A 26,957-nucleotide genomic window follows, 5' to 3' on the forward strand; every position below is an offset into this window, starting at 1 on the left:
CTGTTTTGGTTCCAAGACCCCCACACTGCTTTAGTAACAGGAAGCCCCACACTGCTTTGGTACCAGAAACCCCCACCCTGCTTTAGTAACAGGAACCCACAAATACCCCTGCCTTTAACTAAGCTCAGGGTCCAAGTCCCTACTGCGCTATGTCGGGTATACTTGGGCCCAAGCTTAAGCTTGTCGAATAAACCCTCGTGTGATTGCAAAAAAAAAAAGAGAGAGAGAGAGAGACACAGCACCAGTGAGAGGGGCAGAGGGAGAGAATCTCATGTAGACTCCAGGCTGAGTGCAAAGCCTGACATAGGGCTCAATCCCTACCCTGAGAGCATGACCTGAGCTGAACCCTAGAGTTGGAGGCTCAACCACCTGTACCACCCAGGTACCTTAAAAAGCATCCTGACTCTTACCTTACACCATATATAGAAAACCAACCATTCTGAATGGATCCAAGACCTCAATAGAAGAGCTAAAACGATAAAACTTCCAAAAGAAAACACAGGATAAAGTCAGTGACATCAGGTTTGGCAATTTCTTAAATGCAACATAAAAAAGACAAACTTTAAAAGAAGAAAAAGCAATTAACTGGCCTTCAGGGTAATTAAAAACTACTGCTTTGAACTACTTTTTAAAAAATGAAAAGACTTTTTTTTTTCTCAGATTTGGAGAACCTATTTGCAAAACATAGTATCTGATTTTTATCCTGAGCATAGAAAGAACTCTTACTAATCAGTAAGAGGATAAATAACCCAACACAAATATGGGAGCAAGCTATGAAGAGACACCACACCAAAAGGGATATACAGACAGCAAACCACATGAAAAGATGCTCAGCATCAGTAGTTATTAGGGGATTACAAAATGAAAAAACCACAATGAAATAACATCACACACACATTAAAATGGCAAAACTTAAACAGTCCTCATTACCAAATATTGCTGAGGATGTGGAGCAGCTGGGACAGTGACAGACCAAGGTGACGAAGTTAAATGGGACAGTCACTTGGAAATACAGTTTGGCCATGAAATACACATAGGACCCCGCCGCTCCACTCCTAGATACCTACTCAAGAAAAATGAACAACTCATACAAAACGTTTTTAGCAGCTTTATTTCTGAGACCCAAAAACTATCCCATTACAGTGTATCCGTATAGCAGACTGCCACTGAGCAACACAAAAGAAATGAGTGATACACACCGGGATGAGTCTGCAAACATGATGAGTGAAAGAAGACACAAAGTATACACATGGTGTGATTCCACTTAGTAATTACAGAAAATTCAAACTCACCTACAGTGATGCATCTAGTCAGGGGAGTATCTAGACAGGACCATACAAGAGCACAAGAAAACTGCTGAGGATTGGGGGAGGCTGGGAGGAGTGAGGGTTGCATATTACCTTGATTAGAGTGGTTTCATGGATGTATACATGTGTCAACTTCTACCGAATAATACATGTAATTTTAAAATGTCATTTCCTTTTTTCACTCCTGTGTTACTCTGAGTATACAATGCTGGCTTCCAAAGGTTAAATGACAATGGTGTCGTCATTCTCACAGCTAATAAAATGTGTGCTCATGCATTCTTTTGTTTTAAATTTTTGTTTTATTTTCCAGGATGGTAAATATATATGGAAACAGTGGTGTGCGAGAGCAGGACTGCCCCAGCTCACAAGTGCCAACTGTGCTTTTATTTCCAGCTCTGTTTAGAGGTGTTGTACTGATAGTCTGAACCTTGGCCATGGGGCAAAAGTATTAACACCATGGAAACTGGAAAATGCTACTGCAAAATCAGGGCCTTTCGGGGGACAACTGGTTGTTAAACATTTACCAGCCCAACATATAACATAAAAATAAAGTGCATTGGAATTCTTAACTTTTAACTGTGGAAAAGGATACTGAAAAACCCTCGGCTAAACATCTGCCTTTCTCAAGCTAGAAGGTGTTACTAGGGAGGAAAACAAAAAGATTTTCAGGCACTCACCCCGTCAAGAAAATCTTTTGCAGAGGTTTATCTTTAGCTGCCTTGACCAAATGCCACCACTGCCATTCTCCCGTAGGATTCACAGTTGACACAACTCTTCCCCTAAGACCAGGAGGGTCTGGGCTTGATTCATGAGCTCCTTCTTGAATTTGAAGAAAGAACCCCCAGGCAGCTAGGAAGGACTGGGGCTGCCATCTCCTCCAGCAAACACCAAGGCTCCATTGCCTGGCTCCCCACGGCTGCGCACAGACTAAAAACGTAACTTGAACATCCTCCTCGGAAAAGCACTAGCACTAGACCAAGGTTTCTCCATAACAGACTCCCAACCCCAGCAATGAGGTAAGAGGCGTGAGTGACACATACGTATTTGTACCACGTGAGTCAACCTGGATACCAAGGTCTGGTACTGTTACCAACTACTAGGAGGCACCGTAGTCTGGAAGGGGTCCAGCCATCCTCTCCTCCTTCCTCGCTCAATGCCAGAGCCCAAGTCCTTTTTAACTATTTAATCTGGTGTGAAAAGTACCCTGTGCTGATGCTCCACCGTCTCATTAGAGTGTTCCCAGGAAGGGAAAAAGCTGAATTTAAAAACAAACGAACAAAAAACTCTGAAGAATTCAGCAGGGAGAGGATTACGTTGCAGAAACATATCCTCCTGTTCCATGACATGTTAGAAACATAAACCTTAGGGCTTTTTTGCCTCCACTGCATAGAGGTCTGATCGTTTCTGGCTAAAAATAGGGATTTGCTGGCGTATTTCAGCCAACTTCTTCAGGTCTGCAAAAACAGGAAAGTGTACCGTTACTAAGATGTAACTCCCCACTAACCAATGAGAATTTCTTCCCCAAACAGTATAAAAACCACCAGAGTCTCAGCAGATAACTCAATAATATCAGCCTTGTTCAGAGGCCCAGGTGGCCTGGCACAGCCCCTGGAGTCATTTCAAACCAAACCAAGAAATCCCAAGCTGAGCTACAGCCCCCAGGGTCTGGCCGGAGAACCACAGATAAAAGAAAAGGAGGCCCAAGGGAGCCCCTCCAGGGTCCGGCAGCTTCAGAGCTACTAAATCACCTCCCACGGACCTAGCTGTGCCCCGCAAATCTCACCTATGTCCGAACACACAATGGTCTCTCCGGTGCCAGCTTTGGCAAGGACGTCCCCCCTGAAAGAGATTGAGGAGGGAGTGAGTGAGAGAGGCTGATGCTTGTGGGCCCCAGGGGTAGGAAATGGAAGGGTAAGACAAGACGGGAGGGGCATAAATTCCTGTTCTACCATTCAGGTAGCTGCCGTGGCCTTGTGGAGAGTCATCTGCTATCTCTGTTCCCTAACCTATAAAGTGGAAGTAAGAGGTCTGTGAGGACCTAGAGGATTATGCAGTTGGTTTTGTAAACAGCCAGTGGCTAGGAAATGGGAGCTATTCCACGGTTATACACCTCCAGAAGCAGAGCTCCCTATAAACAATGGGAAGCTGTCTCATCCTTCCTGAGTGCAGCAGCAAGCCTTTTGGGAGGGTGGTCTGGCCCTCCACACCTACCAAGGCCAGGGACAGAGGCTGGGTCTGAGCAGAGCCCAGCAAGGCCTGGGTCTCTGGTCTCGTGCTTGTGGTCGCTCGTTAGCCCATCACTGGGTTTCAGTTTCTGAAGGAAAGAAGTGGTGGGGAAACCATACCCCAACAGGAGAGGAACCCCATGCTTAAAAATAGCAATCCTCCTCCCTAAATCTGGGGAAAGCCTGATCTGGAAAACCTACTAGTCCTGAGTCTCTTGGCCCAAAGCAGGACTTCAAAGATATCTAGTGAAATGAAATTTCTCCAATGCACAAAATAAAGTAATCTGACCTAACAATCTGACACAGTGACTGGTTCCGTCTCCCAGATGGCCACAAATCCATTTCTGGCACAAATGAGCTACAAATATCATCATTAATGCCATTTAACTTAATTCTTCTTTATTCTTTTCTATTTCTCCCCCCATTTGCTCTGGCATTCAAAGATCTCTCTTTGGGTTAACCCCAGGCACCCATCCTGATGACTATATAAGCCAGAGGGCCCCCAAATCCTACAGACAGATTTCTGAAAAGGAACAAAGATAAATCTTGTAGACTTCACACGTCAGAAGCAGCCAGCTTGATCAGTCACAAAGTTCCTCAGGAGAACGAGCAGGGGAGGAGAGCAGCCCAAGAGGCCAGGAAGCCTATCACTAACATCTGGACAGAGAAACTCAAACCAAGCTGGAGGAAATCTTCAAGCCAAGTTTATCATTCCAGCCTGCCAGTGCCTCCCCAATCCTAATGTGCCTGAGGCTCCCTGGTCATACTTCCAAGGCCTTCCCCATCACACACTTCAATCTTTGGGTCCTGTAAAATCAGAAGAGGGAACTTCAGGGATCCCACAGTAATAGATAATCCTTCTCAGCCTTGTTGTTGGTATATTTACCCTGAAATTAGAGAAATACACATCTGTGTGTGTGTGTGTAATCATACAAATATGTGAGAAGTGGCATGGCATAAGTCCAAGTTCTGAAGTCAGGAGTCCTGAGTCTAAACTCCAGTCCCAGCCACTGTGTCCCGCGAACTTCAATTCTGCCACTATAAATGGAGCTTAATTTAGGAAAAGCCTCCGTGAGTTCACACGGAGACCACGAGTGTGAAAGCACTATGAGGACCACACAACTACAGACCTTGAGGTCCGGACAGTGACAAATGACATGCCTGCGCAGCTGGGCAGACTTTCATGCTGGTTTCCCTAGGACGATGCTTTTCCCTCTCACAGAGGTCAAAGTCCGAGTTTTCCTTAATTGAATTCATCCTCCTCCATCCTCTATTCATCAGGCAGGGAGCAAAACCCTCACCCTGTAACGAATTCCTGCTCTAGAACCAGTCACCCAGCCTAAATTTTAACCAAAGGCCAAGAGTCTGGAAGCCCTTTTTATTAAAATCACGCACCCATCTGTGCTGCCCTGTTGCCCCCATGTGAGCCAAGTCTGACTGACAGCAAAAGCCACTCAGAAACTCAGAGGAGGGCCAAGGTCAAGCATTCAATCAGGACAGCAGGACCATTTCTTTCTCACATGGTTTTCAGGCGGCAGTGTCTCTCAAAGACGAGGCGCAGACCTGGCGGGCAGTGAGGATATGGGGGCGGGGGGAGGAGCAGGGCTGGTCAGGAATCAGAAAACCCCCCAACCAGAGTGCCGCCTCCCTTAAGCTCCTGGTGAGCGTGTCCCTGCTTAACCAACTCACCAAGGACTCACAATAGTGCTGTGTCCCCAGGCAACATATGAGGCCTGATCATCCCGGGCAGGAGATGCTGTGGCCACATACACCTGATTATCAACAGCCCTGTGGTCAACAGATAAAAAAAGAGGTAATTCATACCTTATAGACCAGCAACATCTTTCTATTCCAAAAGTACAGATCCTTCTTTTAAAAACTAGGACAGGACAGGCTGGCTCAGACATGGAACGAAACAACCAAAGCCGTGAAACCTCTTCCTCTTCAGAAAGTATGTATTTTTTTTTTTTTTTTAATTTGACAGGCAGAGATCACAAGTAGGCAGAGACACAGGCAGAGAGAGGGGAGGAAGCAGGCTCTCCGCAGAGCAGAGAGCCCGATGTGGGGCTCGATCCCAGGACCCTGGGATCATGACCTGGGCTGAAGGCAGAGGCTTTAACCCACTGAGCCACCCAGGCGCCCCAGAAAGTATGTATCTTAATGCATAAACCAGTTCTCAGCTGGGGGGTGATTTTGCCCAGTGGAGACATCTGCCAATGTCCGAAGACACTGACTTTGACCTTCATACTTTCACGATAGGGGTTGCTACTGGCACCTGGTAGGTGGAGACCAGGGATGCTGCTAAACATCCTACCATGCATGGGACACCCCCACAGCAAAGAACAGTCTAGTCCAAAATGTCAATACCACCACAGTCGAGACCCTGGCCTGAGCCAAAACATATACCTGAAAAAGAGCAAGTCAAGGTGGCCAGAGATAATGGACTGGCCTTGCTGGGGCCATATGCCTTGCTGGGCTGCATGGCACTTCCAGGCCTCAATGCCTGAAGTCCCACCAGCTCAAATTAGATAATAATTTCTGGTGGTGGCCTGGGTACATCAGGCCACCTCACCTCGGAGCACTCTGGGCTCAAACAGATCCAGGCCGGGCCATTCCAATGTCTCTCAAGCTTTTGTTGCTTTCTACAAGACTGCATTAACTAATATACATGGTACCAGATACCCCACCCCATCGTCCATCAATCACCCAGCCAAACACCTCTGCTGCCTCCTGATAAATATATCATTTATATATATACATATATATCACCATCATTTATAGACAGTGAGAATAGCGGCTCCATCTGAGCAAACAAGGAAAGGGTTGATGGAAGAAACAAAAGGCAGCATTCTAGAGATCTGGAAATGTTCTGTGTTGACCTTGGTCTCAGGTGAATACATGTGTAAAAATTCACTGACCTACAGACTTAAAATTTGTGTATCTTTCTCTAAGGACATTATACCTCAATTAGCAAAATTGTAATAAAGAAAACCAGCACTTTTGACCAGTATTTCATTTCAGTTTTCAGCACACGTTCAGACACACACAGTCACACTCCTCTTCCCTTCCATGTTACACTCACCTCTGCTATCTGCCCTTTTCCGCTCACTCCCCAACCTTATGGGTCTCAGGATACAGCTACTCTGACATGCCAAAGACACTATACAATGGCTCGGACTTACAGATTAGAAAAAACAAGAGCCTGTAACAAGTGTTGTGGCAGAGTATTCCAGGATGGGCAGAATGGTGTAAATGTTGGGGCAAGATAAGCACCCCTATCTGAACAGCACCGTCAATGGGGTGATTCATCTCTTCTGACTGCATTTAGATGTCCAAGCGTGCTGGGTCAGGGGCAGCATTCTGCATCAGAAAGGCTGGTACTCCCACCAAACTGGAAATCTTTGCACAAAACAACACCAAGACACCTGAAGGTCTGCCCAAGATGCTTTCTTACCGGCCTCGTTGAAGCAACTCCCAGTGGGCTGGTCCAGTGGTCATATTAAAAGCTCCGGGATATACCAACAGCTGGCAGCCTTGGGAGAGAAAGGCCAGAGAAGAGTGGGTCCAGGTCAACACCCCACCACACTAGCTCCCCATTTTGTTCCTTAGCCGGGGGGGGGGGACCAAACTCAAACTTTCCCAAGCCTAATAAGAGGTCCACCAAGCCAGACACTGTCAGGAGTATTAAGCTATGGCTCTGAATTCATTTAGAGACACACACATGCTTACACATACATACAAAAACGGTGGTACTGATGACCCAAACCATGGTATGGTTAAAAAATATGTATCATTCAAATTTCTCACAGCACCATATGGTCAGCTCCACATGGCCAAGAACCACATTTTTTTTTAAAGATTTTATTTATTTATTTGACAGAGAGAGACAGAGTGAGAGAGGGAACACAAGCAGGGGGAGTGGGAGAGGGAGAAGCAGGCTCCCCGCCGAGCAGAGAGTCCGATGCAGGGTTGGATCCCAGGACACTGGGATCATGACCTGAGCTGAAAGCAGACGCTTAACGACTAAGCCACCCAGGTTCCCACAAGGACCACATTTTGTAATGCTTTTCAAATGAAACGGAGGGCAGAGTGGGTGTTCTAATGCTTACTGAGAGAGCTTGAGAGTGTCTGCCAACATAGAGCCCACGCTCTTCCATCTTTTTTGCTGAGCAGGCCATCAAAATATTTGCACCCACTCTGCTTTGTTAGGTGAAAGTCAAGTCCAATCAGAGTAGCCTGGACAGTCTAGTAGGGATGCTCACATTTGTTGAGTACATACGAGGAGCTAAGTTCTCCCTCCTTAATCTCCGCACCATAGCTATGAAAAACTGAGATCCACACTGCCCTAAAAATTAAATAATTTACCCAAAGTATCATGTCAATTAAGAAGAGTTGGAACCAGAACCCAGATCTTCTGACTTGGTCAGTATTCTTGCAGGCCAGCAGGACACTTCTCTGGACTGGAAGGTCACAGACTACATTTCTACTGTACCCAACAGCTAGGATTACTGAGTGTGAAATCCAGGACAGACACCATAGACCACATCCTTATTTCTAGTGGTATCCAAGTGACTCTTTCCAAACACAGTAGCAAGAAGGGCTCAACGAACAGAGCAATTTAGGAGCACGGTTCCTGCCTTAGCTGCACGGTGTGCTGAAATACAATCTCCGAAAAACCGTACTGCCCACATGCAGCAAAAGTCTCAGCAGCCGGACAGGGTGGAGAGATGAAGACCTCTTCTCTAGTTTTTCTGCCTAGGGCTCTCTCGAACCACAGAGACCAAGGCAGAATCCCATCGCTAAGCACCTCTACCACACAGCCATGCGGCCATCTCACCTCTCTGTGCGTAGACTTGTGCAAGCTCTGCAAAGCGCATGTCGTAGCAGATGCCCAGGCCCACTCTGCAGTAAGCTGTTTTTCAGACAGAAAATGCACAAATGAGAAGTCAACTTCTTGCAACATGGTGTGGCAGAGTAAAGCCTCTGTCTAAGATCACCAAATACTGATGGCAATCCATGAACCCAGGGCCATGGATGGAGAGACTGCATAAGCTTAGTCCTGCTTGGATCTCACCTCATAAAGACATCATTTATCTTAGATTAGAAATGAGAAATTCATTCTGACTGAACGCTTAGTATCTATGTGGGAAGTGTTCAATCACAGCCTAAGAGGTAAACTCTGGGAGCAATCATGCTGTGACCAAACCATAGAGCAAAATCCAGTCAAACCCTTAGTTTTCCGGTCAGCCTACCCTTTCTAGATCTCTGACTGGTCTCTGCCCATCTCCCTCTGGTCTTGCAGTCAGGGTGTGTAAAGAAGTAGGGGGGTGGTGCGGACCATAAGAGGGAGAAAAAAGGAACACATGATCGTCTTTTTTTTTTCCATTTTATTTTATTTTATTTCTTTTCAGTGTTCCAGCATTCACTGCACATGATCATCTTCTACTGATACTACTAAAACAGGTGAACAGGTCTGGTACTTACGAGTATCAAATGTGGAGAAACTATCACCGGGACTCAGTGTTTCAGATTCTTGAAATGTAATTTTCCCAGGCACATCAATGTCAAACAGATGGAGCTGCACCACAAGTAACGAATTTGGTTACCTCTACTCCAGCAGGGCTCGTGGCAGTCATGACAAACATCTTTCCATGGCCAAAAGCTGGGAAGCTCTGAGATCAACCACACAAATAGCAACCCCCACCTGCCCACAACCCACCCCACAAGCTGACATATTATCAAAATGAGTTCTAATACGCAAAATGGGAAAATCATGCTATAGTTATGACACTTCTTTCCTAGGTGGTGCGCAAGCTGAGGTCTAGGTTTCTTTTGGGAAGCAATTAGCATGTTATTCTTTTACTCAGTGTAAATGCTCAATGAAGTCGTCACAGAATCATAATCAACCTGACAAACTGACAGGAGAGGTAGAGAGCAGGACAGTAATTAAAATAGGTAAAATTCTCCAAATTAAATACAGCAATATATAAAAAGAGTAACACATCACTTCGAAATTGGGTTTATTCAAGGAAAGCAAATGTTTAACATTAGGAAATCAATCAACGTAATTTACCACGCTAACAAAATGAAGGAGAAAAGTCATAGGATCATCTTAAGAGGGACACAGTGAGCATTTGGTAAACTTCTACATTCATTCTTACTCTAAAAACAAAAGAAAAAATCTGCTAGGAAGGGAACTACCTTAATCTGATAGAGTATCTGGAAAAAAAAAAAAAAAAGGAAGGACCATCATACTTAACGGTGAAATATTAAAAGCCTTTCCACACTGAGATCAGGAACAAGACAAGGACACTGGGTGAATTTCCTGTTTAGACCCTTTCAGCTGGAAGCAACGTCCCTGCTGTTGCTAGAAGTGGTGGTAAAAATCACCTATAACCATACTGGCCCAAGGAATCAGAGGACAGAGCTTCACAGCAGCTCGGAAGTGAGGGAGAAATCCTGAAAAGGAGAAAGCCAAAGAGGAAGAGCCCTAAATTCTACATATAAAAATCTGTCCAAGTCTCTGGCTGAGTACTGAATTAAAGATGTGCAGGGCTGACTCCAAGCAGTCCAGCTTAAGCTAAACAACTTAGAACAGAGTAGCCGAAGTTGCTGCCTACTCCCAAAGGAAAAAAAGTAGGGTGTTTGAGTACAAGCAAGTTAACTACTCACTAAAACAAAAAAATACATTTTTCAGATAATAGAAGCTGGAATCTCAACAATATATAATCCAATATGCAACTCAAAATCACTAGACAAAGAAACTAGAAATGTTACCGAACTTTAAGGAAAAGGCAATCAATGAAGCAGACCCCAGCAAGACCCAGATATGATAATTACCAAAAGCAACTACGAAAACTAAGCTTAAGGGTCTAAAGAAAAATACACTCTTGATGAATGGACATACAGGAAATATCAGTAGAAAAATAAGTTTATGTGACTTTATGTGAAATTTTGTGTTTATGTGAAATTTTAAAAGATTTCACTGGGTTGGCATAGAGGAGACTGGGGCTTACAGAAGAAAGATTCTGTGAACTTGAAAACAGATCAATGCAACGTGTCCACACTTTAGAATACTCAAAGAGAGAAAAAAGGTAGGAAAACAAGAAGAAACGAGTCTTGGTGACCTGGTTTAGTGGAACAGTATCAAAACTGAAGTCCAGTATGAGAATGGAACAAAAAATTATTTATCAAAATAATACCCCTAATATAATGAAAGAGTTATAAAGAAGCACAAAACAGGACACATATAAAGAAAACCATATCTAGGCAGGCACATCAGAGTCCAAACACTGAGAACTAAGGATTATGAAAAAAATTTTGAAGGCAGACAGAAAAAACCAAAAATTACATACAGGAGAATAATACAAATCACCACATATCAGAAAAATTTTAAAAGGAGGCTAGAAGATACCTGAAAAATGTCACTCAAATTTCTAGGAGACAAAAGAACAGTGTCAACCCAGAATTCTATTCCACCGAAAAGATCTCTCAAGAATGAAGACAAAATAAAAAACTAAGGGAATTCGTATCTAGTACAACCTCACTACAAAAATTCTAAAGAAGGTCTTTCTGTTTGAAGGCAAAGGTACCAACCAGATAGAACTATGCTCTAAGGGTGGGGGATGGTGGGGGGTAGGGAAGGAAAACATGAAACAAGATGGTACTGGGGTGGAAGACAGACCATAAGAGACTCTTAATCTCGGGAAACAAACTGAGGGTTGCTGGAGGGGGAGGTAGGGATAGGGTGGCTGGGCTATGGACATTGGAAAAGGTGTGTGCTATGGTGAGTGCTGTAAAATGTGTAAGCCTGATGATTCACAGACCTGTACCCCTGGGGCAAATAATACATTATATGTTAATAAAAAAAAGAAAGATAGATAGAAAGATAGATATCAGAAAGGTAAACATTCCAATAAACAAAATATTTTTATTTCTTTAAGATACACAAAACTACTTAAAAATTGTGTTTTTACAATCTATGTAGATGCAACATGTATATCAACTCTAACAGAGAAAATGGGGTGGGGAAGGGAATGACCTATACAATTGGGAAGCTCTTAAATTTCACAATGAAGCGGTATAATAGTAATTCTAAGGAGACTGTAAAAAGCTAGGGTACATGTTGTAATCCTTAGGGCAACACTTAAAAAAAGTAAAGAGGTATATAGCTAAAAGCCAAGAGATAAAATGGAATTCTAAAAAACACTCAACTAAGCCAAAAGAATGCAACAGGAACAAAAGGAAAAAAAGAAAAAGAAAAATGTCTAATGGCTAAATCCGACCATATCAATGATTATATTAAATAGAAGTGAAGTAAGCACTCCAGCTAAAAGGCAGAGGTTGTCAGAATGAAGACAATAACAAGACCCAAATGTAAGCTATCTATAGGAGAACCATGTTAAATATAAAGACAAATACAGATTGAAAATAAGGAATTAGAAAAGGATGTATTATAAAACACTAAGTATAAGAAGCCTAGAGTGGCCAAAGGAATATCAGAGATAAACTTTAAGACAAAGAGTATTATGAGGGGGAAAAAACAGATTTTATAATGCCAAAAGGATCAATTTACCAGGAATATTTAACAATCCTGAATGTACATGCATTTACTACAGCAAAGATGTCAGCTTTCCCAACAAGATCTCACTATATTCAATGCAATTCTAATCAAAATTCCTGTAGATTTTAGACTTGGCTCAGTCTAAAATTTGTATCAAAATATCAATAGCCAAGATTCGACAAGTTGACTGTCAATTCATCTAATGCCCCATGTGTGTACAATATGGTGAGAGGGACTAGGGAACTTTACAGCAAATTCTCAATCAGTTATGCGACTTGACACATTCCCTGCTTACCTTTCTGTATTTTACCAGTAAAGTTCCATCAGGCCCAAACACGGTGCAGGTGTTATATAATTTCCCAGCATCCTCTTCAGGAATAGAACCTTTCATTGAGAGGAGAAACACACAGGCAAAGATTCTAAATAAAGCATTCTTTTACGATCACCAGACCAGCACTTGATAAACAGTCACTTGGGTCCAACAATAAAGTATACTATCTTCTAAGGGTTATTAATGGGTTTGTCTTTGTGAGGATGATCGTTCAGAGATAAACTCCAGACTACAGAGGAAGTATAATAAAGTCAGCCGCCAAAGGCAGGTTTCAAAAATAACCAAACTGTTTCTGAATTCTGCTAACACTAGAGCAACACGGAGGAGTCACTGTTGTGCAACCTGAATCCACCAGGTCCTGAAACATAACTGTATCCAAAAGGCCTCGAAATGGGAATGTAAGCCGGGCCTGCCTTCAAGGAATGTAGTTCCTGCATTTCCCTTTTCTTGCTTTGTCTTTTCTTCACCTCTCATTCATTCTAATTCTTAATATAACAGAATAATTTTGCTATATTTATTACACAGTTTTACTGTATTCTTTCTTTAAGCAAACAGAACATTTTAAAATGTATTTCAAAACCACTAATATAAAGCTACCTCTTTGTGAAAAAACAATTTCTTAACTTTGTATTAGTACAATGAAAGACACTCCAATATGGTTTTTCTTTCCACATTTCCACTTGCCCCTGTATCTGCATTGCTTCTCCAGGGAAAAACCATCCTCATCAGTTTGGTGTGTCCTTATACAACACTTACTCTGTGCTACATATGTAAAGACACACGGAAACACATAACCTCTTGTGTGAGGGATTCATCTGAATGAGTACCTGTTCACATCATATTGAACTTTCTTCTTCCATGTAATGGTATATCCGGAACGTTTTTTCACATTATTATGTAAAATCCACCTCATTATTTTCTTTTCTCTCTTTCCTTCTTTTCCTGAATATTATTTATTTGAGAGAGAGAGTACAGAGAAAGAGGGAGAAGCAGGCTTCCCACTAAGCAGAGAGCCCGATGCGGAGCTCAACCCCAGGACCCCAAGATCATGACCTAAGCAGAAGGAGCCACCCACGTGCTCCCACCTCATTCTTTTCAATGCTAAATTACACGCCTTGTATTTCATGGTTTAAATGTAACAACAGAAATTATTCAGATGCTTTCAATGTTTAGGCCATTATACCGTGAGGGTAGGAAGTTACCTCCAATGAGATAAATGCCGCACTCCTTTGCTACTTCAGAAAGCTTCTGTGTGGATTCACCAGGAATTTTTTCCGCATATTCAGGAAAATATTTCGTGCCATATGGAGAATTAAAGCATTCCTAGAATAATGTTGGAGGAGAAAAAGGGGGAAAAAAACACAAAAATATCCAACTCACTTTAAAGTTCTGCTTTAAGAAAGCAGAGCTGCCTCTTGTAGCTCTGCTCTCAAAGGGGGAAAATACAACTGATAAGAAAAAGAACAATATCCCTGAGGTAAAGAGCCTGTGGCCATAAGCAGAACTCCTGAGCTGGCTCAGGTGGGGCCAGCAGATACAAGTCCAGTGTGCTCCCTCGAGTCCTTGTCAATCTAGCAGATCTGCCTCTTCCTCAGCGTCTACAGAACAAGATCCCACCCTTGCGCACCCAGGCCCCGTGACAGCTCGGCTCAATCGCAGGACTGTGGCTGTCAGAATGAATCCACAGGCTCAGAATTATCATCTGTAGAATGAGCGGTTTCTGACTCCCTTCCAGCACTATCATGCTGATTCTGTGAAATCTCATTCCCCAGAATATGTCTTTCTTCCACGGCTCTGTGATAATGGAAAAGCAGACACCGGACTTTGACTTTCCTTCATTCATTTGCATCCACGGGCACTGTGCACCGCGCACGGTGCTAGGAAACTCAAACCAGAGGACAGCCGGCTTATACAAGCCACGTGTGAGAGAGGGCACAGGCAGAATACAAGCGCTTTCACTCCAGCCCCCAGCAACTGAAACCAACAGGAGACCATGGTCAGGATACCGATACAGGGAGGTCCCAGAAATGTGGCTGTAAGGCAGGCCGGATTCACATTAAGATCTCGTGTTCCCTTGTTAAAGATTCCTACCCACTGGCCACATCTTTCATGGACTGGAGCCTAAAGTACGAATGGTCCTGTAAATTCTCTAGTTGACCGAAGCAGGGTTTACAAAGGGCTACTTCCTCCCCAGAGTGGGAGCAGGGGAGCAGAGCAGATGAGGGGGCTGCCTGGAGTAGTTCTGCCTCGGATCCTAGCGGTCCTTAGCCACAAGATGCAGTACCACAGGCCCCAACCTGTGTGGGCCCCTTCTCTGGGGCTCACCCTCCACCTACTGACAAACAAATGGGCTGCATCCTTTCCCTGGCTCTGTTCTGAAAGCCATCACCTAGGAAACACACGCAGGGTCTTACAGGCTTGCTCCAGGCTCCCACATTTAGGGAGGTGCTGCAGGCTTCCTCTGTGTCTCTAACAATTTCCAGTTTTCTACAAATGTGGGAGGCTTAGCACCAAACTCTATCATGGTCATGTAAAGACTTCATTTCACAAGGAAAGAGGGTAAATATCCAAGGCACTGACCTTTAAGTCTTACAACCTCCCAGGATTCTGGAAAGAGGAGATGACCCTAAAGTTAAAGACCTGTAACCATGCTGGCACATTATATCACAAAGACCATTGCTAGGGTCATTCCATACAAACACGGAAGGACCCCCGGACCCAAGAGCACCACCAGCGCTAGCAGGCAGGATTCTACTCGGTCCAGAGTGTCCAGAAAGAGGTGGCCACCTCCGCCTCCATACTTACTGGCAGAGAAACGATCTTGGCTCCTTGTGCTGCTGCCTCCCGGACGAGGCCGCAAGCTCGAGTGACATTATCTGATTTGACGGAAGAAACCTGAAGCTGGATGAGGGCCAAGCGGAAAGCTGAGGATGAAAAGAGAAAACCCTCAGAAGATCTGACTGCCGAATCAGAGCAATTCTCAACCGGAGGGCAATTCTGACCCCAAGGGACGTGTGGCAACGGAGACATTTTTGATGGTCACAACTGTTGGGGTGCTACTCAGGGACGTGGCTCAACATGCCACAGGCCATAAGACAGTCTTTCACAATAATTATCCAAGCTGAAACGTGACTGATGCCAAGGCTGAGAAACCCTGGGACAGAGCAGCCCCCACCCGGGCCACGTCCCCACCGGGGCCCCCCAGAGCCTCAAGTTGCGGAGGTAAAGCCAGCTTCTCACATACTAATGAGAACATGGCTTGAAGGAAGGAGGCTGAGTTTGAACATGGAATTATCCCTGTTTGACCTTGGGAATCAACCTACCCCTGGTCCAAGTATCAAGCCCATCTCACTGCAGGTGAAATCCCTTGGATATCACCCATTCCCCATGAAGTAGGGCAGTGGGCCCATGGGAAGGAGAGGCGCCGGGTCTCTGCTTCCCTAGCACCAGCTGGGGCCTGGTGTCACCAGCTGGCCAGGTGCAGGAGGGATGGGGGGTGGGGAGTCTGGCAGCCAATGAGCAGCGCCTGTGCTTAGTCACAGGCAGGGCCTCCGGGCACCTGTGAGATTTTGCACTCACTGAATATTCCTGTGCCCCAAGGAGCACAACAGTAAGTAGCAAATAAGAAGCACCAGGAGAGGCTGAGAAAGAGACTACAGAAGGAAAAGTCAGCAGTGTTTTTTCCTGCTACGTGAGTAAGGGGCTCCACATTTACCTCGAGACTGAGTCCCACGGATTATGTGGCCAACAAGAAATGCTGTCAGCCAAGGAGGTCAGGGGCTCTTCCAGGCTTCTTAACCTCCTTGAGGTAATAGCTACAGCCTACATGAGCTTTTCCTATATTCTTTAGAGTTCTCTTGTAGCTCTTAAGAATAATCACCTACTGGTTAATCATTCTTTATAATAAAATTTTCCCCGTTCAGGGGTGCCTGGGTGGCTCAGTGGGTTAAAGCCTCTGCCTTCAGCTCAGGTCATGATCTCAGGGTCCTGGGATCGAGCCCCGCATTGGTCTCTCTGCTCAGCAGGGAGCCGGCTTCCTCCTCTCCCTGCCTGCCTCTCTGCCTACTTGTGATCTCTCTGTCAAATAAATAAAATCTTTAAAAAAAAAAAAAAAAATCCAGGTCTCCAGACAATGAGTCCAGAGCATTTCAAAGCCTCCCAGAAAAGAATCTGGCAGAGCCTGGGGGCAGAGATCGCTACAAACGTGCCCCTGGGGCCGACCCAGGATAGAGATGTGTAAGTAACATGTAATACCTAACCTGAAAGCTCAAAGTCCAGATACAGAAACAGTCCGTCCCGTTTTCTTGATCAGAAGAGAGCACTGTCCACTGGCTGTGGGGGTGTACACCAGGGGGCAAGTTAACCAGTCCTCTTACCACACAGCCCAAACAAAAGAAAACACACGCTTCATTTTCCAGGGTTCCAACCGCAATCAGGGTTGATGTCTTTGCAAAACGCAAGTCCAAAAATCAGTCTGGGAGGAGAGCGAAAGCCACCCCGCTGGAGAGTCGCACTTTCTGATGCAAAACCAAAGAGCCTCCAAGAATCCCACCAGGCAGAGGTTCCCACACTTGAAGTAACGTAATCACCGAAGGCTTTACTGAGAGTGCAGTCGTCGAGTTGGGGCCGGGAAAGCGGGGTGCGGAACTTGGATTTGAAGTGAGCACCCGTCTACGCGCCTTTTCCCGCGCCGGGGAACTTGCAGGGGGCGGCCCCCGCACGCACCTAGAAGCACGGGACGCAGGAGCCCAGCGAGGAGGAAAGCGCGGGCCCTGCTGGCCGGGAGGCCTGGCGCTCCCGCGGCCGCCCGGCCCTCCCGGAAGCCTCGAGTCCCCGGGAGTGCGCGGGGCCGCGCTCCGCCGCCGCCAAGCCGCCCGAGCCTCCGGCCCCGAGAACGCCGGGCCGGGGAAGGCCTGGAGCGCGGCGGGGACACGGAGCGGCGGCGAGCGGCTGAGCCCGGGAGACCCGCCGCCGGCTCCGCCACCTAGGCGTCCCTCCCCTAGGGCTGAGCTCCGGCCGCCGCGCTACTTACTGGCCATCGCTCTCCCAGGTAGCACCATCGGTAGCGCGGCCCGAGAGGAGGTCTCTGAAGCGGGAGCGGCGACACGGCTTGGGGCGGGGCAGAGCCGCGCGCAGGAGGGGGCGGGGCCCTAGGCTCCGTCCACGCCCCGCCTCCGGCTCCGCCCAGAGCATGTCAGCTTCCTTGCTCACCTCAAACACCTGTGAGTCCTCCGCTGTTTGCACTAAGATGAAGCAACGAGAAACGACTAATGACATCCCAATCCGGAAAGGGGAATGCCTCAAAAGCCAAAGGGCCCAAGGGGGGCGATCTAAGTTGGGGTGGTATTTAACAATCGGCCTCTCCGATGGTCAGCAAAAAGACCGAACCTCTTGCGGGTTAGACGACCTCTGGCCGGGAATAACACTCTATTTGGTGATTGCCTTGGGCTACTTGAACCAGTCGCTGTGAGGGGGATGGAATTACCTAGGTTGCTTTAATCACTCAAGACATCTGCGGGCTCTGACCACAAGGCTGCTCCGTCATGGGGGAGGGGGAAAAAGAAAAACAGTTCAAATACTGTACCCTCTAAAGTTCAGTCGTCTTGAAGAGGGAAAGCTAGGTTCTTGTCTCAGGGAATCCGAGAATGAGTCTCGCAGACAGTAGAGTGAGTAAAGCGATAGAAGTTTATTAAGCAAGGATACAGGGAAAAAAGCATTTAGGAGTGAGAGGGGTCCCGACAGCACTGCCAAAGAGAGCCTTCACTGATAGTCTTTGATTTAGAACTGGCCAGGCACCTTGTGGCCTTATTCTTGTGATGTCTTGGTTTGAGTAATGACTAGTGATAACATCTTTAAAAGCTTCTTTTTTAGGGTCTGGTTATTTTTTGTTAGTCACAGATGACTATTTTAAGGCACTCCCCCTCCCCCTCACTCCTAGGGCAGGGTGGTTTGGTTTGTTCCTTATCTCTGGTTCCTTTACACCTCAGCATTTTGGGGATTTCTGTGAGCCTGATCCCATAGCCCCCTACCTATCTCTCCCTACCCAGCCCCGCCTGCATCTTACTCTGTTACTGAAATACACTGATACTGTTAGGACTTTTGCATTTATATTTATTAGGATTGCTTTTTGATTTTTTAAAAGGATTTATTTATTTGAGAGAGTGAGCGTGGGGGCTGGAGGGACAGAGGGAGAGGAAGAAGCAGACTTCTTGCTGAGCAGGATTCCTGAGAACATGACCTGAGCCAAAGGCAAAGGCTTAACTGACTGAGCTATCTACTCACCCCAGATTGCTCTTTGAATTTTGTGTTTCATGTGTTTCTGTTGTTGTTGTTAGGTTTGGGGATCAAAAATCGTAAAACAAATAAAAGCTTGCTATCCTTTCCCCCCCCCCTTTTTTTCTTGCTATCCTTTTCAATGCTCTGGAGTAGTTTATTGAAGTAGATCCTAGTTTGTTTGGATCCTAGTTTTTAAAAGGATACTCAAAACATTTTTGGAATAGAAACATTAAAGTATGAACTGGATATTTGATACCTTAATGACTTTTGTTATTATGCCAATGTCTTTTCGCTGAGAAGATGCATGCTGAAATATTTAGGGGTAAAGTGTCAGAAAGTCTGACTGGAAAATGGTAGACAAACAAAACGTGTTTATATACCAAATGTGGCAAATTTATTAAATCTAAGAGGAGAACATATAGCTGTTCATGGTACTATTTTAAGACCTTCTAAGTTTTAAACTATAAAATTTCAAATTATAAAACGTTCATAATAAAAAGTTGGGGGAAAATAATAGTAATTATGGTTTTTTTTTTTTGAAGATTTAACAGACTAGCTGGGCCTGGCTTTACAGCAGGAAGATAATAACCTTTTAATTTCTGCTATGTTTATTACCCTATTAAGGTTCCTGAGTCAATATTGGCCACTTATCTGCCCAAAAAAGGTCACCCATTTCATTTAGATTTGTAAGTTCATTGGCATAAAGCTGTATCTGACAGTAGTACCAAACATGGCTGGACATGTTATTAGAGCATATAGGTGGAGATGCCCACTAGGCAGTTGGCCATAAGCCTCAAACTCAGATGTTCAGGCTGGAGACTGATTTAGGAGACACCAGCAATTTAAACTAGGACAAAGTTCTGAGTATGGATGACAACATGTGAGTGGACTGTGAAAAGCACAGGCCTAAGTAGGGCCTAGTAAGGAGCCACCTAAGAGGTAAGAGAAGCAGGAGAGGGATATCCAGACCAAGAGTCTGTGGGTGCTGTGTTCCCTACATCGCATTCAGGGAAGCTAGTGACGGGTTCTAGAAAAGGGAACAGTTAAGAAATACGAAAACTGTTTTTGAGCATTCCTTTAGAACTTTCTGGGCATAAGGGAAAGCTAGTCACTGGGTTCCAGTTCTGGCTCTGCCACTGATGGAGGGTAAGGCAAATCACCTCATTCTCAAGAACTTTTCATCATCTGTAGCACAAAAGATTCACAGGCAAAAGAAGAGGCTGGAGGACCGAGTTTGTGCAGTCTTTCCTGTCACATCTTCACCCCCTGTGAACCACAGCACCTCTGCCTTCATGTTTCCATGTTCCTTTCATCTGACATTTGAAAAACAGCCAAAGAATAAAAGCACTACACTAAGTAGATCCAGAGCCCAGCTCAAAATCTGGCATTGCCAATCAAGTCTCACAACTCTACTGATCATTTTCCAAGCTGATACTGGTTAGATTTCTATTTTTACTCCAGAGGAGCTTTTCCGGCATCCCCAGCTGCCTGGAAGTCATCTCTATTTATATGTCTTGACATCAGTTTAAACTCAACTGTCCAAAACTAATTTTATCATCTCTATAAGAGCTTCTCCCAGCTTTGCTCTTAAATATAGGCACCACATTTGTGCTGTCTTCCAATTCTCCCAGTTCCCCATGTCCTCCCTTCAAAAACTGAAATCACCCCTGTATCTTTCAAGTCTTTTATTGTCCACCTCTGGTTAAGGACAGGGCCCTTTCTGACTCTCCTAAAATACCCCTTGATTGCTGCCTCCTTTTCTGTCCCTGTGGCCATGGCTAGGCTTTCCTCATTTGGAGGCGACTGCTTTAGGCAACTTAACTGGTCTCTTTTCCCTCAGCACCTTATCCTCCAATTACTCTTTGTAGTATTAGGGAAGTTAGTCTAGGAGACATAAAGTGAAATTCTGAGTGGTGATGTATATATACAACAGTGAGGACATAAAGTTCAATTCTGGGGGGTGAGGTAGATATCCAATAGACTAACAGTTACAATAGTCACTAACAGTTACAATAATTAAGTTACTAATACAACTAATAGTTACAATAACTAATAGAGATGAAGGGCTGAAGGAAAATGTACGATAATACAAAAATCAAAAGATCCAACTTGACAATTATCTTATTGGATTTAGAGCTTGGCACAAATTTCCAACAAGTGATGAATGGATAGGGGCACCTGGGTGGCTCAGTCGATTAGCCATCTGCCTTCGGCTCACATCATCATCTCAGGTCCTGGGATTGAGCCTGCATCAGGCTCCCTGCTAAGCAGGGGGCCTGCTTCTCCCTCTGCTCTTCCCCCCCTGGCCCGTACTCAATCTCTAATAAATAAATAAAATCTTTTTAAAAAGTGATGGATAAATAAAACATGATACATCCATAATGGAATATTCTTCAGCCATAAAAAGGAACAAAATTCTGGTACATACTACAACATGGAGGAAGCTTGAAAATATTATTCAAAGTGAAAGAAGCCAGACATAAGACATTGTATGATTCCTTTTATCATGAAATGTCCAGAACAGGCAAATCCATAGAGACAGAAAGGAAACGAGTGGCTGCCAAGGGCTGGAGGGAAAAAGGAAAAAGGAGAGTATGGATCTTTTTTTTTTAAGCTTTTATTTGAGAGAGAAAAGAAAGAGAGTACATGAATGAAAGCACACAAGTAGGGGAGGGATGGGAAGAGGGGCAGAGGGAGGGAGAAAAACAGATGCCCCCCCACCCCGACCCCCCTGAGCAGGGAGCCAACTCACGCTAGATCCCAGGACCCTGGGATCATGGCCTGAGCCAAAGGCAGGTGCTTCACCACTGAACCAACTGAGCCACCCAGACATCCCAGGTATGGATCTTTTTTGAGCAATGAAATGTTCTGAAGTAAAATAGTTGTGATGGTTGCACAAGTCTGTAAATATATTAAAAACCGCTTTGTTGACCTTCAAAAGGTGAACTTTATGGTATATGGATTATAGTTCAACAAATTATTTATTTTTAAAATGTTTATTTATGAGAGGTAGGGAGAGAGAGAGAGGCAGAGAGCGAGCAAGCAAAAGAGCGGGGAGCGACAGGCAGAGGAAGAAGGCACCCCACTGAGCAAGGAGCCTAATTCAGGGCTCAATCTGAGGACCCTGAGATTATTACCTGAGCTGAAGGCAGACGCTCAACCAACTGAGCCACCCAGGTGCCCCCAATAAATTTTTTAATTCAAAATGTTAAGGGTAGAGTTGAACCATTACTTTCATCACACAACCCACAGAGTTGGGTTTTCCCCAAGACAAACTGTCAATTTTAAAGAGATATGCCAATCTATGGCTGGTTAGTTTAGTATGTTAGATTATTATATGAGCTCAGGTCATGATCCTAGAGTCCTGGGGTTGAGTCCCGCAGGGGAGGTGGGGCGTTCCTGCTCAGTGGGGGTCTGCTTCTCCCTCTGACCTTCCCCTCTCATGGTTGCTCACTCTCATTATCTCCCAAATAAATAAAATCTTTTTATTTTAAAGCTTTTATTTATTAGACAGAGAGATCACAAGTAGGCAGAGCAGCAGGGGGCAGAAGCAGGCTCCCCGCTGAGCAGAGAACCTGATGCGGGTCTCGATCCCAGGACCCTGAGATCATGACCTGAGCCAAAGGCAGAGGCCCAACCTCCTGAGCCACCCGGGTGCCCCATAAATAAAATCTTTTAAAAAAATATATCATAGGGCGCCTGGGAGGCTCAGTATGTTGAGTAGACTGCCTTCGGCTCAGGTCTTTCAGCCTTCGTTTTCTAATCTTGAAAATACAGAAAATACTAACAACTTCATCATGTTGCAAACTCTGCAATCCTTGAGAGTCCATAGAGGTGGATATCCCAGAGTGAATTCTAGTTCTGTAATTAGTGGGTCTGTTAAGTTAAGATGAGCTACATAAGTGCCTAATACAATCAGTGACATGTGTTTTCATTTGATATTTATGACTAGTAACCGCAGGGTTACTGCAGATGAGGAAACTAAAGTTTAGGGAAGTTACATTGGTCAAGGCAGAAATTTATTACATGTCAATTTAATGTCATTAAACCACCTCTTTCCTCCTTCCCCATACAGATGAGCTGAAATAGAAATCTAATACTTTCAATCCTAAAACTTAAACATTAAATTCCACTGAAAGGATAGCCATCAATTTTCTAATTTTGTGTTACGGACAGAGATTTACAAATGGGGAGCGGGAGGGGAGAAAAACGTCAAAAAAGAGTCATTAAGAACAAAGTTATGAGCAAACTGTACTGGTTTATTTACAATTGTAATTTATAAACAGTAACACAAACATCTTTACATTAATATTATGAAAAAAGTCCCATGGCTGAAATGGGCAAAAAATGGAGACTTCAGGGCATTTCTAAAGGGGGCGGGTGCCAAAGAAAATAAGAAAAATGCAATACAACCGTCGTGGGTAGAGTTATAAATATCAAGTACTGCACCAGGTGCAATTTCATGCAAATGTCTTCAACCACTCAAATAAACGGTTTTTATTTAGATATTAGAATAAAATATCTTGAACTATGTTGCCTGTTATTCACTTGATTTCCAATAACTGGCTATAAATAGAGTACATCTAAATATTTCTCCTATCAACCCCTTAGAGATAATCCATTATATTTTAGGACATGGTAAATTGTTAGGATTTGCTAGTTCCCATAAAGATTTTATAAGGAGTCATTCCATAGCCCCAAACATGTTCCCAGATTTTCTCTCACCAAATGTGTCTAATATAGACCTCAATAAATTAAAATGAGAAAGCTGCAAAATGAAGCAGATCACTTTTTAGTTTTGTCATATTAAAAAATAAAAATAGTTTCAAACCACCAGAACTTTAGCAAGAGAAGACAAAAACCAAAGAAGAGGAAAAAAATTTGGAAAGAGATGATAAAACAACTGTACTTTATATAGCTCTCTTATTATTTGGCTTTCATTTAAGTGGACACTAATGTGGTCACAGACCATAACCTCAGTAAGGATAAATCAATGTGTGTACAATACCCTTCTGAAATATCCTAAATCAAATATTCCACTTGTAATAAAGACCAATGACATTTTTATAGGTACAATTCTTGTCCCCAAAATGTTTATTTTAATCTTAGTATGCCTACCTACTTATTATTATACTTTTAACTGCTCCTTAGAAACCATTAGGATGAAGTTTATTATGTGAAGCACCCAGTGTTCAAATCATTAGCTAATGATGCAAAAAATGATTTAGATACTGATGCTTCACATTTCACTAGCTGGACTGCATTTCTGAGTTGGCTGGAATCTTCATCCACTTCACTGAAAAGATTTCACTTTTTTTAAGGACAGAAACAGCAAGCTGTTAATCTATGTAATACTCTCAGTTTCTGATACTGCTCGGTGGATAAACTAAATGTAGCAATTAAAGGGGTCTCTTCAGCTAATTCTATCTCTAATTTTCATTGAAGACATTGCAAGTATATATGTGTATGGGTCTTTTTAAATCTGAAAGTGATACATGTTCCCTTTTTAAAACACAGTTCTTCAAAACAGAACTGCATTCTGTACCCTTAGTTCATAAGGGCGTAGGGTCAGTTACTTCAAAGTCATTTAATAACTGACCTTTATAAATCATTTTACAAAACTGAAAATGCAAAAGAAAATTTAAGAAAAATTTTAACTGTTCAGAAATTGATTATAATAATTCACACATACTTAGACCTGCAATTCAAGCACCCCCATGAGCAAATGAAAGGTCCTCAGTTAGTATTCAATCAGGAAAATATGTCCTTGTTTCTTTCTCTTGGTTGCCTTAATTTCTTTTGAAGTAATTCTCTTTTATATTAACTTTCCAAAGCATCCAAAACTTTCATGATCTGTTGTTTTATGGCTTTGGTAGCATCTCCTGCATTTGGAATCAAATACCTGGGGGGGTTGGAGAGAATATACATATGTATTAATATAAATTGCTTTCATTCCAGGACTCAGTTTAGATGTCACTTCCAGTGGGAAGCCTTCCTAACCTACAAAGCAAGCAGACACATCCTCATATTTACCATAACTTATCCAATACACACTCGAAAGCACATTTTGAAAGAAAGAAAATCTAAATGTCAAAGCTACATGGTTTTTCATATAGTGTACAGCCACATGTAATGAACCACGCATCAGGAGTCAGGAAGGCTATATTTGGTCTGATCACAAGCTAGGTGTGAAGATCTGCAAGTCATTCAACTCCTCTGGGGTTCACATTTTTAAAAGATTACAAAGATGGTTTAATTTTGAGATCAGTGTGGTCCTACAGCTCTTGGTGCCAGTACACGAACTCTTTGTCACTGGTCCACATTAAGACAAGAAGGAATTTATACCAGATTGTAAATTAAATATACAACACAGGACAATGCTTACTTTGCTGACACATTTTCAAAGCAAGAATTTTTTTGATGAAAGAAAACAGAAACACTGACTTATATTCTAAAACAAGCTTCCTACCTGTTTACAAACCAGCATTTAGTGCAGCAATGGTACAGATTATTTAAAGGCCCTTCAGTCAAAAAGTTTATGAAATTAGCTATGGCACTCACTGGAACCACGTGCTGATTAGCCACAAATGACTAAAGATACAGAAGGAAAAAATCAGCAAAGAATGCTGATAAAAGTGGCTCTAGTATGCTAGTCCACCACCTACTCCCCAAACAGAGAAACAAACTATGTTTAATAATGAACTAATTCAACAATTCAGATAACATCATCCTAAGAAAATCTTACCTTTCGATTGCCAAGATTTCTATTCCTGAAGCACTGCTGTTTCCATACTTGAAGGTAATTAGCTCAGGGTGTTTTTTTTTAGATGTAATTTTAACTACAGAATTTAGTGCTTGTCGAGACTGTATATAAGCCAATCCTTTCCGTGAAAGAATCTCCCTTAAACAGTACATGTGTGTTGCAGTAACCAACAGATGACTTGAGAGGGGAAAAAAACATTAAAAAACAAGAAGAATTTTAAAGAAATGTCATGCAAAACAGCTGTTAACACAATAAAAAATATTCAATCTAGATGAAATTACTTTTGAATTAAAGAATACAGACAAAGGATCACCTAAGAACAAAAAGGTACCCAGTAACATTTTTAAATTCCTTTTAATGGTATGAAAAATTAGTATTTTATTAACAGAAAATCCTGTTAACTATATAAAAGCAAGTTTTATATTTTATATAATAAAAACTACAATATAATTAGAAATCATTAAAATAATATTTTTAGAATCTACTCTGCATGATATATGGAAGACAATACTTTTCAAACTTTCCCAGAGTTACTATCTATACTCATAAACTCTTCTCACTCACTATACTACAGTATATACTCTACACTGAAGACCACTAAGCAGTAGTTGGGCTGCCTTACATGTTTTATAATATTCTGTAAGTGGATCTTGAACATAGAATGGGCATAGAATTATTGTGTCTCAGCTTGTGTCCCCCTCTTTGTGTCTCAGTTCATTTATTATAGGGATATACTCATACGCTTTTGTGTAATACAATAAGACTAGCATCAGATAAGTCCAGAATGCAGGACATTCTGCAGAATAAATGGCCTAGCCTCAGGATTCATTCATCATAGAGCAAAGGGGAGGTGCTGATAAGGGTAGTGGTACTGTTGGACATGGCATGAGACTAAAGCGATTAATGGCAAATGCAATGTGTAGACCATGACTAGATCCTGGATTGGGAAGAAAAAAAACCAGAGACTATAAAAGGTGCTGTGGGGGAACTCTGAAAAATCTGAGTGTGAACTAACTGTATGTTGAATGATGCTCATTTTAAGGTTTTTGAAGAGTTATAATGCTCATATTCTTGGGTGACTTATGCTGAAGCATTTAGGGTAAAGTGTCATATCTGTAAGATTCTTCTGAATGGCTTGACAAAAGAGAACTGTGTATATTCTTGTGCCTATATATAGATAAAAAATGGAAAGATGGGGTAGTACAATTTTAGTATATGTGCTGCCGAAGCGAGGTAGTACAAATAGAAATTAAAATCCGGGCGCCTGGGTGGCTCAGTGGGTTAAGCCGCTGCCTTCAGCTCAGGTCATGATCTCAGGGTCCTGGGATCGAGTCCCGCATCGGGCTCTCTGCTCAGCGGGGAGCCTGCTTCCCTCTATCTCTCTCTCTGCCTGCCTCTCTGCCTACTTGTGATCTCTCTCTGTCAAATAAATAAATAAAATCTTTAAAAAAAAAAAAAAAAAAAAGAAATTAAAATCCAATGAACCTAAGAG

At 43.3% G+C, this 26,957-nt stretch overlaps 2 protein-coding genes across 5 annotated transcripts in view; both read right to left on the reverse strand.

The window, feature by feature from the left end:
* Positions 1-1,092: 1,092 nt before the first annotated feature.
* NIT2 (nitrilase family member 2) lies at positions 1,093-17,569 on the reverse strand. Of its 2 annotated transcripts, XM_059392088.1 has the most exons (10): positions 17,459-17,568; positions 15,232-15,350; positions 13,629-13,749; positions 12,391-12,479; positions 9,017-9,110; positions 8,370-8,444; positions 6,987-7,065; positions 5,222-5,320; positions 3,091-3,146; positions 1,093-2,761 (listed from the first exon to the last, which is right to left on the reverse strand). In XM_059392088.1, the coding sequence occupies exons 1-10, from the start codon at positions 17,484-17,486 to the stop codon at positions 2,670-2,672; spliced, it is 852 nt and encodes a 283-aa protein (XP_059248071.1). In that variant the 5' UTR covers positions 17,487-17,568; the 3' UTR covers positions 1,093-2,669. The 2 variants fall into 2 exon arrangements, with proteins under 2 accessions (XP_059248071.1, XP_059248072.1); XM_059392089.1 differs by lacking the exon at positions 5,222-5,320 and having other exon boundaries at positions 17,459-17,569.
* A 5,371-nt stretch (positions 17,570-22,940) lies between these two features.
* TBC1D23 (TBC1 domain family member 23) overlaps positions 22,941-26,957 on the reverse strand; it is a 58,893-nt gene continuing 54,876 nt past the window's right edge. For all 3 annotated transcript variants that reach the window (XM_059392090.1, XM_059392091.1, XM_059392092.1), the window contains 2 exons: positions 25,448-25,642; positions 22,941-24,604 (listed from right to left, as the gene is read on the reverse strand). In XM_059392090.1, the coding sequence (XP_059248073.1) occupies positions 24,523-24,604; positions 25,448-25,642 (277 nt within the window). In that variant the 3' untranslated portion in view covers positions 22,941-24,522. The remainder of the gene's footprint in view (positions 24,605-25,447; positions 25,643-26,957) is intronic.

The sequence above is a fragment of the Mustela nigripes genome, chromosome 2 (genome assembly GCF_022355385.1).
Source record: "Mustela nigripes isolate SB6536 chromosome 2, MUSNIG.SB6536, whole genome shotgun sequence".
NCBI classification, from domain to species: Eukaryota; Metazoa; Chordata; class Mammalia; order Carnivora; family Mustelidae; genus Mustela; species Mustela nigripes.